The sequence below is a fragment of the Rhineura floridana genome, chromosome 7 (genome assembly GCF_030035675.1).
Source record: "Rhineura floridana isolate rRhiFlo1 chromosome 7, rRhiFlo1.hap2, whole genome shotgun sequence".
In the NCBI taxonomy this organism is placed as follows: domain Eukaryota; kingdom Metazoa; phylum Chordata; class Lepidosauria; order Squamata; family Rhineuridae; genus Rhineura; species Rhineura floridana.
In genome coordinates this window covers 146,716,394-146,736,487 of record NC_084486.1, presented here as the reverse complement: position 1 = coordinate 146,736,487, position 20,094 = coordinate 146,716,394, and the positions used below count along the sequence as shown (strand labels likewise).

The window sequence follows — 20,094 nt, the reverse complement described above, 5'->3', positions numbered from 1 at the left end:
TCTCACTGGGGCCAACCAGATGCCCATTATGGGAAGCCCGCAGGCAGGACCTGAGTGCAAGAGCACTCTCGCCTCCTGCAGTTTCCAGCCACTGGTATTCGGAAGCATATTGTCCCCTGACCAGCAGAGTATAGCCTCTGCAGGATAGGGTTAAGGAAGACTGCTGTTGCCTCGGCAAGGAAGCAGCTCAGACTAGGAGCTTCTGTGGGAGCCAGAGGCTCCACCCCCTCCTCGCTCTCAGCCAGCCCCTGACATGAGCAGGTCCATTTCCATGTGCTTCCCCCTCCTCCCAAGATGCTTCAAGTGCACGACACTTTCATGGTGGCCCTGAAGCACCTGTCTGGCTTGCCATCCCCTCTATTCCTCTGGCTCTGGGGGCCATGGAGGAGAGCATAAGAGCTTCCCAGGATCCTGGGCTGCTGATGTGGGGACTTGCAGTGCTTGTCCAGATCAGATGGCTCTTCAGGGTCACTGGCCAGGTAGAGATCTGCCCCATTCCCCATACTCCTCCTTTGAGAAGACCCTGACACCAAATTAGTGATTACAGCAATGGGAGGCCAGGACAAAGTGAGCTGAGTAGCCAGTAGAAGCTTTATTGCAGCAAAAGTTACAAAACATACACAAAACTGGGGTCAGGCACAGCTTTTCTTTCACTAGCTCAATCAGGACTGGTCACTGGGTGGAAAGTCATCCAAGGATGCTTGCTATGCTTGCTGTACTTCAGTAGAACCATATCTGCTTTGCCTAGAGAGGCATTCCCTGGACCTTCAATCTACCAGCACCCTTCCCTGAAATCTCCCTAAGATGTGATTGGCATGTAATCTGTCACCTGATAGGGTTGCCAGGTCAGGAGCATCCCAGGTCCTGAGATTTCAGGGCCAAAACAGCCCCTAGTGATGTCACAGGAGCGGGCCCTACTGATGTCATTAAGCACGATACATTAAGCATCAGCCACAGTTGCTTGGAGCATGTAATTCCAATACAAAACACAAAGTCTAACAAATGAGAAAATATTTCTCTGGCTGGAAATTAAGATAGAAATCTTAGCTAAAAGACCCAGCTGAAGTGAGGGAATCGTTCACAATTCCACCATTAAGGTAAAGATAGAAAAACAAGGAGTTAAAAGAACCAACAGGAGCAGGTTAGAAACAAACTTTTTTATATGTATATAACAAACACTATGTCTGTTGGAGAACAAAAGCTACATCGCCAGTCCAATTGCTAGTCCCAACTAGTGTAGACCCATTGAAGCAGTGGAACTTATGTACGTGTCAACTTACTTACCAAGTTCCCATTGATTCAAAGGGTCTGGTCTAGGGCTGTGCACCAGATTAGGCTGAGGCCTGAACCAAATCATGCCCATTTGACAGAATAGGATTCTAACAGCCCCATATGGCTACAGGTCAGATTTGATGACCCCAAGCAACCTGGGCAGGGCATCAGGGAGGGAGAAGAGGCAGCTGCAACTCTCCTATCTACCTAAGCACTGCCACTCCCTCTCTCTCCTCCTACACTCCTGCATTCATTTAGGACTTTAATCATTAATTTTAATCAACTTAAACTGCTGTTTTTAATGCCGGGGATACTTAGAAAACAGTTTTTCCTTTTTTAAAATTGCCCATTCACTGCTGCTGCTCTGGATTTTTGTGGTCTCACCGCTGATGCTGCTTCTGTTACTGCAAACTCAAAATAGCCTTGGGCTGCTAGAATAATCGTTGTAGGGTTGCCAGGCTCAGGGCCTGAGACTGATACTGTATCTTTAGGAGAAGAGAAAGTCAGCCAAGTCCAGGTGTTCTTGCAGCAGTGTAATGGAAAAGCCACAAGGTGGAATTCTCCCTTCCCCCTGCACAACTTTTAAAGATACAGAAGACCTCTTGGAGGCAGGGCCTGGCAACCAAGAGGTCTTCTGTATCTTTAAAAGTTGTGCAGGGGGAAGGGAGAATTCCACCTTGTGGCTTTTCCCATTATTACAGGGTTGCCAGAACACCTGCACTTGGCTGACTTTCTCTTCTCCTAAAGATACAGGATCAGTCTCGGGCCCTGAACCTGGCAACCCTAATGAGATCTCATCAGTGTTAGTTGAAGGCAGAGGCACAGATGGTCAGAGACAGCAGCAGCAGGAGAGATTAGCTGCTGCTGTGGGAGTGCTCTTAATGAGCAAATAAAAAGGTAAAGGTGTCCCCGCACTTATAGTGCGAGTTGTTTCCGACTCTTAGGGTGACGTCTTGCGACATTTACTAGGCAGACCGTATATATGGGGTGGGATTGCCAATTTCTTCCCCGGCCTTTCTTTGCCCCCCAGCGTGTGCCGGGTACTCATTTTACCGACCACGGATGGATGGAAGGTTGAATGGACCTCGACCCCTTTTACCGGAGATTCGACTTCCTCCTTCCGTTGGAATCGAACTCTGGCCATGAGCAGAGCTTCGGCTGCGTTATTGCCGCTTACCACTCTGCACCACGGAGCACTACAAATTTAAACCAAACAGATTTTGGGGGACTACTACCCAGAAATTATTTGAAATACAGTGAAATTAAGTAAGAGATCCCCAGGAAATGCCAGGAAAAACTATGGTGGATTTTTAAAAAACATTTAAAATCACTCTGCTGCCACCTTGCCTGGAAGTCAATCTCTGACCCACCTGGAGTTTCTGCCACTCATCTGTCAGCCTGGAGGGGGAACACCACACCCTGGGCATCTCACAACTCTACGCTTGCATCCTGAAATGCCTTGAAGGTTTGGCAATCTGCCCCGCTGGCAAATATAAAAGCCAGAGAGGCGAAGCAGTAAATCCTTCAGAAGAATGAGAAGGAAAGGCAACCCAGCCTGCCTCAGATATTTCAGAACAGAAGCAAGGCGTAAAACCACAAGGTGGTGATGGAGCTAAGCAGCTGGTTTGCCCTTGTAGTGGTGTCTCTTCTGATTCTGCAGTTCTGGAAGCTGCAGCGGGCCAGTGGGTACCTTTCACCAGGACCACTTCCGTTACCTATCCTGGGGACTCTGTGGTGCTTTGGCTTTGGATGGCATCAAGGCACACTTTTTGCACATTAAGGGATGTTTTCCCATATGGCTGTGTCACCTAGGGATGGAGGAGAAATTTGATTCAAACGTATACTTCCTGAAACAATATAAGAAGCAAAAAGCAGCTGAAATGCAAAAATCACATTTCTTTAAATTTTACATTGCAGTTCTCTAGCCAAGAAATGTCTACAAAAGTGCATACGTTCATGAAAATAGCATGCAAACATGCATTATTTGGGGGGAAATTGCTTTGCAAAAACGCGATTATTGGCAAAACTGCATGCAGACATGTTTGTTGTTATGCCTTCAAGTCGATTATGACTTATGGTGACTCTATGAACCAATGACCTCCAATAGCATCTGTTATAAGCCACCCTTTTCAGATTTTGTCAGTTTAGGTCTGTGGCTTCCTTTATGGAATCAATCCATCTCTTGTTTGGCCTTCCTCTTTTTCTACTCCCTTCTGTTTTTTCCCAGCATTATTGTTGTTTCTAGTGAAGCAGACATGCGTACACTGGAAGAAGTTATCACTAAAATGCTGATGAATTTTATGAGAATTTTTTTAAAAAAAAAAAACCACAGACTGATGAGGAAATGTAGAGCACTGAAGTTGTAACTGGAAAAATGAGAGACTGATCAAAACTGAGATTCAGAGAATGACCCATTTCTGGTGAAAGCAGGGCTCACAAGATACATGTGTCTAATCTAGTGGGGAATTTAGGATGTCCCAGGTCACACAGGAAAAACCTCTCACTGTGGCTTCTGAAGCTGACCCAGCTTCTTGAAGGCCAATGCTGGCATGTGGGCCAGGGCTTCAGCAAAGGGTCCATCACCACAACCAGAGGGCAGCAGGCTAGTTTAGGGGGCACATGACAATCAGCCGGATGCCCACAGCTCTGTCTTCCATCACCATGCTGTTCCTCTCTCATCACCACTCTGCTTAACATGGGTATGTTGCTTACTCAAACTAATGCTGCAATGCAGGATATATAATCTCTCCCCCACCCAAAAAAACCCCCACGGTAGAATGGGTGAATCTGTTCATTTTTATTTCTCCCGGTTTCTCATTTTTTGAGTCTTTAATTTAGCTCTATGCATTTCCACATCAGTTTGGATTTTTTTTTAAAGTCATGCAAATTCATCAGAATTTCTCCTAATGTACATGTTTCTGGAAAGTATTTTTGCATGCTATTATTATTGTTGTTGTTGTTGTTGTTGTTGTTATTATTGATTTATATCCCACCTTTCCTCCCGGCAGGAGCCCAGGGTGGCAAACAAAAGCACCAAAAACATTAAAACATAATAAAAACAAACTTTAAAACTCATTAAAACAAAACATCTTCAAAAACAATACTTAAAGAAAAGTTTCAAAACATCTAAGATTAAAAACATTTTTAAAAGAAGGCTTAAGAACATATTAAAAAGCAATTCCAACACAGATGCAGACTGGGATAGGTCTCAACTTAAAAGGCTTGTTGAAAGAGGAAAGTCTTCATTAGGCTTAAATACTGTTTTCATTAATATAATATACTTTTATATGCAAACTTCACACTAGTACAGTATATGCATCCCCCCCCAATAAATAAGTAGAGAAGATTTTTACCCAACAATAAGGTGGTCATGTAGTTCAGAGTAATCAACCAGAGTTCAACTGAGGACAAGATGTAACCATCACCATATCCCAGTCCAGCCCCCCCCAACTCTGGTAAGCCTAATTGGCATATTATGCACATGTCTGGTTTATCATTTATAACCTACTCTTAATTGAATTCACTAATACACAAAAAACCTTGCGGTTCAAGAATGTACCTATAGCCCACAGATATTTCTACCAAACTTTAAAAAGCAGGGAAATTGGGCAGCTATAGTGAATGCACCAGGGGAGCAGGAGACCTGACCTCCTCTCTGAGATACTGTACTGCCCTACAAAGTTGTCAAAATGCAAACACCATTTGGGTTGGTCTTTCACAGTCCAATCCACTTGCTGTGTAGTTTGGAAGAATTTGGTAACATGCGCCTCTGGGCATGTGGTGAGTGGTGGCAACACCTGCCATCCCCAAAGATGGATAATTATATTTTTGTATGTTTGTTGGTGTTCTTCTTACTTTGCTTCTTTCCTGTGTTACTAATGTTTCTACAGAGAATCTAAACCAGAAAATTTCCCCCCTCCTTATTCATCCTAGAAATCTGTGTCAAATGTATTTTTATTAATTTCAGAGCCTTTTTATTGGTCATTGTCATGTGATGGTGAAGACAGCCTTTTGTGTTTTATATTGGAGGTTATGTTCTATTTCCATTTTGGGTGCATTAACAGTTGAATCTGAAACTGCAGTTTAATGTAAAATCAGACTGATTACAATATGCTGCTACTTTAGCAATGACTCTAGTTGTTGGAAAAAAGAAGATGCATGTTTTCAGCCTGCTATGTTTAAACCACTTTATTTAAGGCAAGGTGTTCACGATCAATTAAAAACATAGAGCACATCTAGAATTTTGCTAGAATATATTTCACCTTCCACTGTCTTATCTTGTGCAAATTGAGATACTTCTGAGGTCCACTGGAGACTATTTTGCAGAAGTCAGTGCCATTATTCCACAATTATTTTTGGAATTTTTTTAGTATAAATTTTGCAAAGTGTTGCTGTACTTCACATATTCATAGAAACAAAAGCAAACGGCAATGATTTCCTATAGGAAACTTCACTAAAATTGCAAAGTAAATCAGACATATTTAAAGTGACCATCTCAACTATATCAACTGTCTTAATAATGTTGCTTCCTCCCGGCTAAAACAAAATCAGCACAGGACATATCTTCTTTCTATTATTTGGGCTGATTACAGGTGTTGCTACCACTCACCATATGCTCAGAGGCACATGTTACCAAATTCTTCAAAGCTACACAGCAAGTGGATTGGACTGTGAAAGACAACCCAAATTGTGTTTGCATTTTGACAACTTTGTAGGGCAGTACAATATCTCAGAGAGGAGTTCAGGTCTCCTGCTCCCCTGGTGCATTCACTATAGCTGCCCAATTTCTCTGCTTTTTAAAGTTTGGTAGAAATATCTGTGGGCTATAGGTACATTCTTAAACAGCAAGGTTTTTTGCGTATTAGTGAATTTCCTTGCTTTTTAATCCGGGAGGTAAGAAATGGGATCCCGCGCAAGTTTGCTGAGAATGGATTGATCATTTGCATGCTTATGGAGTTAAGTGGGATTTACACACACACACGGCAATCATGCTTAGGATAGATGAAACTGACCACAGGGGATGGGGAAGGGAGGAGGGGGAGGAGGGAGGGGTGGAAAGGCAGAGGGGAGGACTGGGATGGGAGCAGGCAGGAGGGGGAGGGGAGAAGGACAGATGTGGTCATTTGCATGTTTATTGAGTTCAGTGCGATTTACTCCCATGCAATCATGCTTAGGATAGGTAAAACTGACCGGGGGGGGAGGGATGGAGGGATGGAGTGGGCAGGGGAGGCAGAAGAAGGAAGAGGGCAGGGGAGGAGAAAGGGAAAGGAAAGGGGAAGGAGGGAAAAGGTAGGTCTGATCATTTGTATGATTATTCAGTTGAATCGGATATACTCCTATGCAATCATGATTAGGATAGGTAAAACTGACCAGGCTGGGCCTGCCAACCAAGATGTCTTCTGTATCTTTCAAAGTTGGGCAGGGGGAAGGGAGAATTCTACCTTGTGGTTTTTCCCATTACATTGTTGCAAGAACACCTGCACTTGACTGACTTTCTCTTCTACTAAAGATACAGGATCAGTCTCAGGCCCTGAACCTGGCAACCCTACCTCCCACCCAAATTTAAAACAAAGCTGTCCCTGGCCACATCCACACCAGGCCTCTATTACACTTTGGACAATCATTATTTATTTATCTATTTATTTAGTGTATTTATATACCGCCCCATAGCCGAAGCTCTCTGGGCGGTTTACAATAACTAAAAACAATAAAAAGAAATATACAAATTTAAAAACACATCTTTTAAAAACAATTTAAAAGAATTTATCATGGCTTCTCTCAAAGCCATGGCTCAAAGCCAATCATGGCTTCTCTCAAAGAATCCTGGGAAGTGTAGTTAGTGAAGGGTGCTGAGAGTTGCTAGGAGACGCCCTGTTCCTCTCACAGACCTTCAATCAGAGTGGCTGACTGTTAACCATTCTCTCAGGGGAATAGGAGTCTCCTCTCAGCACCCTTCACAAACTACACTTCCCAGGATTCTTTGAGGGAAGCCATGACTGTCTCACATGAAATCAATTCTGATGTGGGTGTGGCCCTCTGATTAGCCAAGCCCAGCAGCTGTGAGGCTTTTAGAACACTGACAGTTGGTCCTTACTGAGCATGCCCCGCATTATAATAGGCTTCCAGCCAAAAATTCTTAAATTAATTAAAAATCAACCAGGCATTTTTTTAACTTTTAAACTGCAGTAGATGAAGGTCAGAGTATGGGGCAAGGTTAGTATTAGGATTACAGCTACTCTGCGAACATGGCTGATTTTTAATGAATTTCAACAGATTATGAGAACTCTGGCAGAAAAAAGTCCAAAAGGGCTCTGAGGTTTTTCTCTCTCTTTTTAGACTTTGAACTCTTGATTCTCTCTGACTGTTTTGTGTATTGCCATGAAAATTGACAGGGTTGTTAAGCAAGTGTTTCTGAGTTCAGAACTATAAGTTTTGTAAGGTTTTGTTTTGAAATGAGCTTATGGGAAGCATCAGAATGGCGTGCGGGGGTATTTTCCATTTAACATTGCGGAATGTGAAAAATCCATGCTGGCTATAGTATACAGCCACTCTTGTGGCTGTATAATATTTCAGTCCCAGAGTGGGGGGAAATGGAATAAAATAATGATAACAATATGCAGGGGAAAGTTAATATACAGAAATCACAAAATCCATAAAAACAAGTCCCATAAAGAACCTATATTAACCTGTATTAACTCCCTCATAAAGTATGCTGCAGTGAGGACAACAATTAGAATTTCCAGTTTATTTGTCCAGTTTATTTATGCATTCAAGATGTGGGTTGGATTATCATTAACCATTCTAAATCTTCCCTCCCAAAGTTGCATAATTGCACGGAAACAGGTTGCTAAGCCTTTCTTACTCGGGGAACGTATGTATTTGAATGGGACCTTAATCAAAATCTTTTTTATATTGTAAGAAGCCTAGGGATGGAATCTCCCACACTTTCCCAAGCCCCACTAATCACGGTGGAATATAGAAATGCAGAAAAAAGAGTATGTGACAATTTATGTTAAAGGTTCGGCCTATGCAAAATAAACAGTGACTGCCCAGCCCAGCAGTCATTGTGGTGTAGCGGCTAGAGTTCTGGAGTAGGAGCTTGGAGACCAGGGTTCAAATCCCCACTCAGCCATGAAGCTCACTGGGTGACCTTGGGCCAGTCACAGTCTCTCAGCATCACCTACCTCGCAGGCACTGGAGGCTGGTCCATTAGGGCAAGCCGGGCACTGCCCCACTGAGCTCAGTCTGCCCTCAGCCTGCCTCCACCTGCTGTCTTTTGCCTGGCCCGCCTATCTTCTTTCTTACAACCAGTCTAGGGGTGGCACCGCTTGACACCTTCCTCCTCCTCCTCCTCCTCAGCCTCAGGTTTGCCTTTGTAGAACTCAACAGGAAGGAAGATGGGGACAAAACCAGAATTAGTTGTCTCTAACTGTCATTGGCTCTGACTCTGCCTGCTGTTGGGCACCCTGACTTCCGCCCCACCAGTCCCAATGGGCACCAGGCACCACTGTTTACAGGGTTGTTGTGAGGGGAAAATGGGGACAGGGAGAACTATGTACACCACCTTGAGCTCCTCAGAGGAAAAGGTTGGATAGAAATGTGTGAAATAAATAAATACAAATAGTGGGACTTATTCTACATAAACACCAAGAGGATTCTGTAGCCCTCAGTTACAAATAACCCTCAGGCTGCGGTATCCTCCATAACCAGCCCAAAGGATGGGAATTCCTTTCTGTGTTGCTCACAGAAGCCGGAGCAGATTCCACTGCCCCACTGACATGGAGCCACCAGCCACCACTGGTTGCTCAGTGTATATTTGCTTCCCTTGCCTTTTCTTTTTTTGGTAAAGCTTAACACTTTTAAATGGCCTTTCGATCTCTGCCTTGGACATTGGCATGGAATAGAGAGCATCAGGAAGAAGCATGCAGTGAGGTGTAGCTCGTACCACCCATTGTGCCATCTCCATTATGTGTGTTTCTTAAACCACACCTGGTGTGGAAATGTATAAAGTGGGGGTTGGTAGGATCACAGGGTAGAGAAGGGTTCAAGCAATGGAGACTTCTAGTGGAATGGTTGCTAACATTTGTTTGTATCAAATGATCTACACTTGTTGTGCCCACAATTATGCTTTTCTTTTTAATAAAAAAAATGCAGTCGGCAAAAGCTTATGGGAAAATCTTCACCGTCTGGGTTGGACACATGCCAATGATTGTAGTGAATGGATTCCATCCGGTGAAACATGTGCTCATCAACCACTATGAAGAGACTTCATGGCGCATAACCACCCCTTTTCTCAGAGACACAATGAATGGGAAGGGTAAGCCCAGTCATTTTTCGTCTTCTGCATGAACATAACCTTTGCAAAAGGATTCTGCCCTGAACTACAACTCCCATCTTTCCTGATTGTTGGTTGCGCAGATTGGGACTGATGAGACTTGAAATCAACACTATCCAGAGAGCCACCTCTGCACTAAACCCTAAATGAATGGCAAAGTACTTCTGTATAAAGATATCACCCCAGTGTTTATTATTCCTTGGCCCAGAATATTGTTGCGCGCCTCCCCCAATCTCCGAGCTGTGAGATTTCTGGGGTCCCGGCGCTTCTCCAGGGTTTGGTTTCCCTTGGGAAGAAGGTCAGCAGAGACTGCGGTGTCTTTATGAAATATGGTTTATTTATTTACACACATTCCAACCTGAGCTCAAGGATGGAGGGGGTTCAATACAGCAGCAGTCCAATATCCAGCTTTTCCATCTGGGTTTCAGGAGGGACCCCAAAGGCCATGGTACAGAGAGCCAGTCTCTCTGCCTGCCTTCCAGTACCCAGAAATTCTCTAGCCACACTAAAACTACAAGCACAACTTCTGCTAGCTGCCAGGAGAGGGGGGGGGAGGCTCTCCTGCAGAGTTTCAATGACAAAAGGGTCTCCCTGGCCCATTTACCGTTGCTAGGCAACTGATCGGCCCATTATCTTACCTGGGCAATCTGTTTGGTTAACAACAGACTGATTTGACCAGCAGAGAGTTCCTCGTTCCAAGGCACAGGATTCCAAATCAGAGGCTGGAAAAGGAACCCACAGGAATCATCCATCCCAACCCCTGTGCTCATAACAATATGAACCTCCATAGCTCATAATGCGTGCATTCAAAATGAAGGCAACCATTGCAACCTCTGCTCATTTCAGATTCACAGGTCGCCTTCATGATGTTGTGGGCGCTGTGTGTGTGTGGGAGAGGGGCTTGTCCCTCTTGAACATGCCAGTTATTTTGATTTGTCATGCAGTTCACAAGAAAATAAACAGCAATATAGCAAGAGGCTCTTGTCATGCTTATAATTAGACAGCAGTGCGCTGGTTGCTTTTGGGCCAGTTTTGTAGCAATAGAAATGCATGTTTAACAATAATGTCTCATTGCCTTCAGGCATTCTGTTTTCAAGTGGCCGCTGCTGGAAGGAACAGAGACTTTTTGTGATGTCGACCCTCCGGTTGCTGGGCCTAGGGCGGAAAAGCATAGAGCACTGTGTGAAAGAGGAGGCCAGCCACATGGTGGCGTTCTTTGCAAGCAAGAGAGGTCAGGAAGACCATTGCTCACTGTTTCTAAGACACTTTTCCTACACACACACACACACACGGAATAAACCAGGCCAGCCTTTGCCAACCAGATGTTTAGGACTACAGCTCCCATCAGCCCCAGCCAGCAAACCTGTGCTGGCATGGGCTGATGGGAGTTGCAGGGCCAGGTTAAGCTGAGGAGGGCTCCTAGGCTGATTGGTATTTGGGGGGCCTTATCCCCACGCTTCACCTACCTTTCCATTGTTTTTTGTGGCACGCGCAGGTTTGCCATCAATCAAGATGGCGGCCAAGGTTTCCCTAAGGAGCTGAATCCTCTGCCGCCATCTTTGTTGATGGCAGCAACACGCGCATGTAGCATGCATGTGTGCCATCAGCCAAGATGGCGGCAGAGGCTTCAGCCCCTTAAGGAAACCTCGGCCACCATCTTTATTGATGGCAAATCTGCGTGCTGCTAAAAACAGTGGAAAGGTAAGTAAAGCGGGGGGATAGTGGTCCGTGGATGCTTCCACAGATCATGGAGGGCCCCCTGTAGCTCCAGGGGCCCTCGGGCCAGTGTCCCACAGGCCCCCAAGAGCTCCGGGCCCCTAGGTTTCAGCCTACTAAGCCTAATGGATAATCCGGCCCTGGGGAGTTGTAGTCCAAAACATCTGGAGGGCACCTGGTTGAGGAAGGCTATACCTGACCATGGAACTGGTGTTAATAAGAACATATGGACAGCTTTGCTGGATCAGAATAATGGCCTAGTAGTGGCCAGATGGAGAAGGGAACAAACAGGTCACAGTCATCATGCAGCCAATCCAAACATGTCTCTACCTGATGTCATAACGATGCAGGTGATTGATAGGTAGGTTGTCCTACCCACCTGTCACATTCGGACCACTTGAGTGGATTACCCACCCCTGGCCTAAATGAACCCTCTGGCAAAAAGAAAAGAAAAGCAGGGGGTCCATAAAATACAGCAGAAATGTGCTACCCACTGTGGGTTTTCTGACCCTCCCATCAGAATTTGACGGTGGTCACTGTTGTAATTGTAATACCTAAAATCTGTGTTTTCAAGGAAAACCTATGGACCCTTTCTTCTCCACCTTCCACGCTGTTGCCAATGTGATCTCCAGCATGGTTTTTGGGCACAATTTCTGCACTGAAGATGAAACATTTTGCAAACTGGTAGAATGCATTGAATATGAAGCAAATTTTTTTCTCTCCACATTTCATTTGGTAAGTTTCTCTCTCTCTCTCTCTCTCTCTCTCTCTCACACACACACACACACACACACACCTGTTGCAAAGTGACAGGGAATTTTGTAGTTAGTTGGACTGGGGGTCCTTGTGGAAATTGAAGACACAGGCTTGCAGCAAAAAGGTAGGCCTTTATTGGATGACAAGTGTATGTTCGGTCAGTGTTTCTTCAGGACACTTTAGGACAAATAAATTAGCATTAACAAATCAGAAGCTTACACATCAGTATTACCTAGGCATTACAATATTACATAGGCATTGCATAGACATTACATGAGCATTACAGTGTTTACGTTATGTTCTAGTCAATTTGGTAATGTTCAGCACTTCACATCTCAGTACATTTTCGTTACGAGCTGAGTACGCCTGCTATTGAGCTAAGCATTTTAGCTAAGCATTTTAGCTATTGCAATTCTTCCTGCGTCTTGGAGATACCGAGATGTTCAGCACAGTGTTCTGTGTTATCTTATCTTTTCAGAGTTCAAGCTGTGCCAAGCATTTTATGCATTTCAGCTTTAACAGGCAGGAGAGACAGTACACCAAGAAAAGGATTTTTAGATGACCTCTACACTATTAGAAATATTATAATTCCCAAAGAAATATTTTTATTTATTGTTTGAATATAAGAATTCTCCATCAAAAGCACTTTTGTACCACATCTTGCATGGCCTGGTCCTTCTTCCAATCCAAGGGAGATTCACACAAAACTCCTCACAGACACATGGTGAAACACTGGGTGAGGTGAGGTGGAGGGCCATAGGGCCATTCAGCCTACCCTCATAGCCTCTGCCACTGTGCCCATAACTCTCACCACAGATGCACATGGTAGAAATGCTTCTTCACCATCTGCATGTATGGATGGGTTAAGAAAGGGCTCACCCCAGATATTACTATATGCAGGTAGAGTTCCTCCACACAGGGAGGGATTCTGGCCCAGTCATAGTCTCTCACAGTGTGGAGGATTTCTGCCCACATACATCAGTGCCCCTTTTCCATGCCTTCTGCATGCACAATTTTAGATGGATAGGCACAGCGATTTTTGTGCCAGGTGCCCCTAATAGGTACAGGGCCCAGGGAATCATGACAAATGAAGAACAGCTTAAGGCTTTTTTTGCTTTCTGTGTAGTTGGTGCTAAAGTCACAGAAATACAGAAACACAGATATATAGTACAGGGATGATTGCAAAAGCATGTGACATCAATGAACAGCAAAGGAATCATACAATTGGTGGTGGGGAAGTGAGCATGCAATAGGAACTGCACATTAAAAGTAATGTATATTTTGGTCCTCACTTATTCATCATCAGATACCGGCCTCTTAAAAAGGGGCTGTAGCAGATCTTTCTAAATGTAGGCTGATGGCTAGCTAAATCTCAGTTTCTCCTACCTTTTGCTCAGAGCTAACCAAGTTAATTTGGCCTTCTAAGGGTGACACAAGGCATCAGGACAGGCATGGTGCTATAACCAAAACCAGCACCCTCCAGTCTCATAGCTTCTAGTGATGCAATAGCTGTGATGTGATGTCATCACACTGCAACTTTCACCATCCGCTTCTCAGCTGCAGCCTGTGAGAAAGCAGCAGGTTGCTGACTGGCTAGCAGGTCGCTGACTGGCTTGTGTCCTCTTTTCACCAGTTGTATGAAACATTTCCATGGCTTATGTGCCACCTCCCAGGACCCCACCAGAAGGCTTTTTCATGCTTGGAATTTATACATTCATTTGTAAGGAATGAGATTAGATGGCACAAGGAGAAAAAGAAAACAGAGGATCCACGAGATTTCATTGACTTCTATCTGGATGAGATAAGTATAGTAAGTGGTTGCTGCAATGGGGATATTTTGCGGTTCAAGGGGAACAGCAGCTCCTGGGCTATGAAGATCAAAGAATGTTCCCTGTATGTTGATTGGCTCTGTCCAAAGTACAAATGGATAAGTCTGTCAGTATTGGTTTCTATTTTTCCCCAGTCTTCAGTTCAGTTCACTACATTTCTGCATCAATCTGTGATTCTTATATTTTTAAAAATCTCAGAAATTCATCAGGAGAGGTGTGCTGGCTTGGGGTGATGGGAGTTGTGGTCCAAAACATCTGGGGTGCACCAACCAAGTTGGGGGTGCTAGTCTACACATGTTTACTCACAAGTAGAACTGATTTCCCAACAAGTATGTTTTAGTAAAGTTACCTCTTGGCAGCCTTTTCTAAGCCATGTAGCTTTTATGGGTTTATAGTATTGCCAGTAGATCGGTCTGCCTTTCTATGCTGACTTCATCATAAGCCTGAGAAAAGCAAGCAAGATTTGATCAGTGATGTTTAGGGATGGGGAAGAGATTCGGTTCAGTCCACATTTTAATTCACACTTCCTGAAACAATCTGGAGACTGAAATGCAGCAATCCTTCAAAATTTCTACTTCTCTGAAATTTGTGGTTCTATTCTCCAACCAAAACAATTGTACACAGATACGTATATTAAGGGAAAGCATCTGTAAAAATGCATATATTTATGAAAATAACATACAAAAAGGAATTATATTAGAGATAATGGCTTACAAAATGTGTATATTAGGAGAAACAAACACTAAAATGCTAACAAATGTTCATGATGACTTTTTTAAAAATTGCAGACTGGATTTAAGACTGGAAAAATAAGACAGTGGCAGATTCATCCATTGTTTGGTGATGTTCGGGGTGCTACTTTTATTATTATTATTATTATTATTATTATCATCATTATCATTATCATTATCATAATTTATACCCCACCCTTTTTCCAAAACTGGAACTCAGGGCGGCTTACAACTAAAAATGGGTACATATAATTTGGACATATAAAAATCTACATTTAAAATAGAATCAAACTCATTACAGCATTAAAACAATTCCTCTCACTGTCAGCAACAGAACAAGGGTGATCCTGAATCGACCTTTGATGAAGTCAACTTGGTTCACGTTGTCTACGACCTCTTCATGGCAGGCACAGATACTGTTGCATCCACTTTGCGATGGGCACTGCTCTTTATGGTGGTTCATCCAGATGTCCAAGGTGAGAGATGGGATGTCAATACTCTTGAAATATTTCAACCTGGAGAGAGTTCCTGAAAGTGCTGTTGCACCAGTCACAACATGGCTGTCAAGGGGGTGTGGCATAACACAAATTAGAGAGTATAGTTATTGCTGTTCCCTGTGACCCAGACAATCTCAGGTTTGCCATGGGAAGACAGCTGCTATGACCTGCTGGTCCTGACTGTGAAGATCACACAGTATTGATTTCCTGAAGCTGTCATTGTCTAATAACAACAGGGAGCAACCCCTGATATATAGGATAATGAAAATCAATGGTTGTGCGGAAGGGTCATAGGCTAGCTCAGTGGGTAGAGCATCCATTTTGCATTCAGAAGGTCCCAGGGTCAATCCCCGGCATTTCCAGGTCAGGCTGGGAATGTCTCTCTTCTGAAACCCTGGAGAGCGTCTGCCAATACTGAGCCAGATGGACCTAAGGTTTGATTCAGTATAAGGCAGTAGTATGAGCAGGAGGACCCCAAAATGCAGCAGGGCTAGCTTAACATGTTCAGCAGTCAGTGAAGTAATACACATTACCATCTAAAGGTGGAGATGGTGGTCCAAGACCATTAAGTCCTCACTGATGACAATGGGGCATAAGGTAAGACGTGCTAGAATTATAGACTAGAATAGTAGAGTTGGAAGGGGCTTGTAAGGCCATTGAGTCCAACTCCTGCTCACTGCAGGAATCCAAGTCAAAGCATACCAAATATTACAATGTTATGCTAAATATTATGGAGGGAGAAACTCATCCTCATGCCAAGTTTCTCCCTGGATTTGGTAGGGAATTTACCAAAGTGAAATGCAGTGCCAAAATCCAGAGATTACCCCAGAGCTGTATTGCAAGAACACAACGCTGAAAAAAGGGCTTTGGGTTCAGGCAATAATGCTCCCACAGACCGTGGGGAGGGGTTTGCCCTCACCTCTCCCTCTTGCAAAGGAGACTCAGGGAGGTGACTCCAGAAGGGAGGGGTAATAGGGGAACATGTGATGTTGCCCAGCCAATGGGGAGTGGGTTGGAGCAGGGTATAAAAGTCTACACCCTGCACTCTTTATGTGCCCTCCCTCCGTCCCTCCCTCAGCTGCAGTATGGGTAATGCTGATCGTCCGTAGGTGGCCAAATAGAATTTTTAGGTTGGACCCCTTTGTTGGGTCCTTCTTGTTTTGCCTACAGTAGGGCCCCGCTTTACGGCGTTCTGCTTTACGGTGCTTCGTTCATGTGGCGGTTTTCAATTACGGAAAGGCCCCGCTCTTACAGCACTTGTTCCACTAATACAGTGGGTTTTCTCCATCGTGTGCCATTTTGACGTCATTTTTGCGCGACGCAGCCCATTATAGTCTATGGGGCCCCGCTTTACGGCGATTTCCCCTTTACGATGGGGGCCTGGTCCCTAACCTGCCGTATTAGCGGGGCCCTACTGTACTTCATATTGCTTGGTGTAATTTGTTTGGCTTTAGGGAGAGGCATGGTTGCTGCCTGTTATGGCATTGAGAACGGGCAGGTGTGGAACTTGGGGGGGAAACTGAGGTATACCGAGGCATTATTGGGTGAGAGCACCCTTGTGTTTTGCCAGACCTTTAGGTCTGGTGGGAACTAGGGGGAACCTCTTGTGGCCTGTCATTGTCAGGCCCAGGATGTGACTCAGGAACCAGACCAACGGCTGTAGTTAATTCGTGTTTTATTAGGGTAATGTCCAAACAAAGACTGCGTTTTCTCATGAAGCAATACAGGGATACAGGTCCTGCGGCATTGGGAGAAAGTTGACAGAGCAAGGGACTTCTTCCCGCCTGTTCTTTAAGAAGGCCAAACGGGCGCGCAATCTTTCGCTCCTCCTTAACTGCCCCTCAGGTACTGCCCGCCTTCCCCCCTTCTCTCCTGTCTTTTCAGCTGTCTGCGTGTGCGCGGTGAGGGGGGAAGCATCACCCCCTCCTCTTCTGAAGTTTCCGATTCCAGGATGGGGGATAGGGGAGGGGCTGATGGTAAACTGCCTCCCCGCTTTTTGGCTGTGAGCAGCCCTCCCTCTTTCCCCTCTTGCTCTGAGCCTGAAAGAGGGGGAGGCGTGAGAATGTCCAGGGAGGGCTCAGGCTCCCCGTCGCTAAGCGACCTTATCACTGACAGTTCCTCTGTTTCGTCTTCGCTCCAAAGGGGGGAAGTTCCTCCCCCTTCCCTCTGCCATCCATCCGAATACTCTTCTCCCAACTCTCCGGGATCCAGCTCCCCGGGATTGGGACCCCAGCTCTGCCTTCCGACACCATCCCCCCTCCCAGGCTGTGCCCCCCTCCCCTTGTCTGGCTTGGGACGGTGGGGAAAACGTTGATGGAAAAGTTTTACCAATTCTGGAGCATGCACATCAGCTGCATCTTCCCATGATCTGTCAGCCACCCCATAGCCTTTCCAGTGAATCAAGTACTGCAGCTTGTGGTGTCTGATCCTGGAATCTAAGATCTCCTCAACTTCAAACTCAAGCTGCTCATTTACCAGGAGTGGAGCTCCGGGAGGTTCCTCCGGCCGTAACTCACTGGGAGGGGCGGCTTTCGTTAAGAGGGATCGATGGAACACAGGATGTATTTTAAACGTGTCAGGCAGCTTCAGTCGGTACGCCACGGGATTGATTTGAGTTTCTATTTCGAAAGGACCCACCCTCTTGTCTTGTAATTTTCTACATTTGCCTGGCATCTGGAGGAAGCGGGTGGACAGCCATACCTGGTCTCCCGGTTGAAGGGGGGGGCCCTCCTTCCTGTGCAGGTCAGCAACTCGCTTGTACTCCATTTTGGCTTCGTTTAACTGCTGTTTCAGTGTCTGTTGCGCCGCTTGCAATTCCTTAAGGAAGTTCTCAGCTGCCGGTACCAGCATTCCTTCTGAGCTGCTTGGAAAGACTTTAGGATGGAATCCATAATTAGCGAAGAACGGGTTTTGTTGAGTGCTGGAGTGCAGAGGATTGTTGTAGGCGAACTCTGCAAAATGCAAATATGATACCCAGTCAGTCTGTTGATAGGACACATAACTTCGTAAATATCTTTCCAAAATGGCGTTCAAGCGTTCCGTCTGCCCATCTGTCTGGGGGTGATGGGCGGAGGAGAGTTTTAATTCTGTCTGCAACTGTTTCCACATTGCTCTCCAAAATTTGGCCGTGAACTGAGTTCCTCGGTCTGAGACTACGCTGTTTGGCAATCCATGCAGCCGGTAGACTTCTTTGATGAATAACTTGGCCGTTTCTTTAGTCTCTAAGGCCCCTGCACAAGGAAGAAAGTGTGCCATTTTGGTAAGTAGATCCACCACTACTAAGATGGCTGTCATTCCTTGGGACTTGGGTAGATCAGTTATAAAATCCATGGAGAGGTCCTTCCAGGGTTCGTGTGGGACAGGCAACGGTTGTAACAGTCCTGCTGGTGTCCCTGTTTGTGTTTTTGTCCGCAGGCAGACAGAGCAGGACTTTACATAACTCTCAATATCCCGACACATTTTAGGCCACCAGAAGTCCTTGGCCACGTTCTGAATGGTCTTGTAAATCCCAAAGTGTCCCGCTGTGATGGAATCATGACACTGGCGTAAGATTCTGAGCCTTAATTCCCCTTCTGGCACATATCTGGCGGTTTTGAACCATAACAGTCCATTTCTCCAGTGAAAGGTTACTTCTGAGTCTTGACCTTGTCCCGTCTCCTGCTGATATTTTAGCATGTCTGCATCTTCTTGTTGTGCCTTTTTGAGTTCCTCTTCCCATGAAGGCTGGCATACTCCCAACGTTAATTTCTCTGGCGGGATTACGTACTGAGGCTGGTCCTCAGATTCACTTTCTTTGTATTGTGGCTGTCTAGATAAGGCATCCGCTCTCTGGTTTTTGGCTTGGGCATGGTAAGTAATCTGGAAGTTAAACCTAGTGAAGAACTGGGACCATCTTATCTGTCTCTGGTTCAGCTTTCTGGCTGTTTGGAGGCTTTCAAGATTCTTGTGGTCGGAGCGCACTTCAATTCGATGAGAGGTCCCCTCTAGGTATTGTCTCCAGTTTTCAAAAGAGTCCTTGATGGCCAGCAGCTCCTTCTCCCAAACTGTGTAGTTCTTCTCTGCAGGCTTTAACTTCCGAGAGAAGTACGCACAGGGGTGCAGCTCCTTCCCTTCTTGGTCTAATTGTAGCAGGACCCCCCCGATGGCAAAATCTGAAGCATCTGCTTCCACTACGAAAGGGCGGTTCGGATCAGCAAAGCGCAGAATGGGCTCAGTAGCAAACCTTCTCTTCAGCTCCTCAAAGGCCTCGGTGGCGTTCTCTGTCCATTGAAACTTCTTCTTCCCCCTTAAACAGTCAGTCAGAGGAGCTGTTAATTTGGAAAACCCTGGAATGAACTTTCTGTAATAATTGGCAAACCCCAAAAACCGTTGTACATCCTTTTTGGTGACAGGTTGGCCCCAGTCCAATATGCAGCTTACTTTCCCTGGGTCCATCTCCACACCTTCCGCTGAGATTCGATATCCAAGGAAGTCTAGAGACTTGAGGTCAAATCCACATTTCTCTAATTTAGCATACAGGTGATTTTCTCTCAGTCTCTTCAACACCGTCTTCACATGCTGGTCGTGGTCTTCCTGGTTCTTTGAGAACACCAGGATATCATCTAAGTAACAGATTACATACGTGTCCAACAAGTCTCTAAACACGTCGTTCATGAATTTTTGAAAAATTCCTGGCCTTCCACAGAGCCCGAACGGCATGACCAGGTATTCATACTGTCCGTAAGCGGTCAAGAATCCTGTCTTCCATTCATCTCCCTCCTTCATTCTGATCAGATTGTACGCTCCTCTCAAATCCAACTTCGTGAAGATTTTTGCAGAGCGCAGTCGGTCCAGCAACTCTGAGATCAGGGGCAGCGGGTAGCTGTTGGGGATGGTGATCTGGTTCAATGCGCGATAGTCGTTACAGGGTCTGAGTCCCCCCCCTTCTTTTTCACAAACAATAGTGGCGCTCCAGCAGG

General features: G+C 45.3%; 1 protein-coding gene across 1 annotated transcript in view; it reads left to right on the top strand.

Moving 5' to 3' along the window:
- Positions 1 to 549: 549 nt before the first annotated feature.
- Positions 550 to 20,094, top strand: part of LOC133389719 (cytochrome P450 2J2-like) — a 30,802-nt gene continuing 11,257 nt past the window's right edge. The window contains exons 1-7 of the mRNA XM_061637745.1: positions 550 to 567; positions 2,933 to 3,043; positions 9,427 to 9,589; positions 10,689 to 10,838; positions 11,898 to 12,058; positions 13,713 to 13,889; positions 14,974 to 15,115. Coding sequence (XP_061493729.1) covers positions 550 to 567; positions 2,933 to 3,043; positions 9,427 to 9,589; positions 10,689 to 10,838; positions 11,898 to 12,058; positions 13,713 to 13,889; positions 14,974 to 15,115 — 922 coding nt within the window. The remainder of the gene's footprint in view (positions 568 to 2,932; positions 3,044 to 9,426; positions 9,590 to 10,688; positions 10,839 to 11,897; positions 12,059 to 13,712; positions 13,890 to 14,973; positions 15,116 to 20,094) is intronic.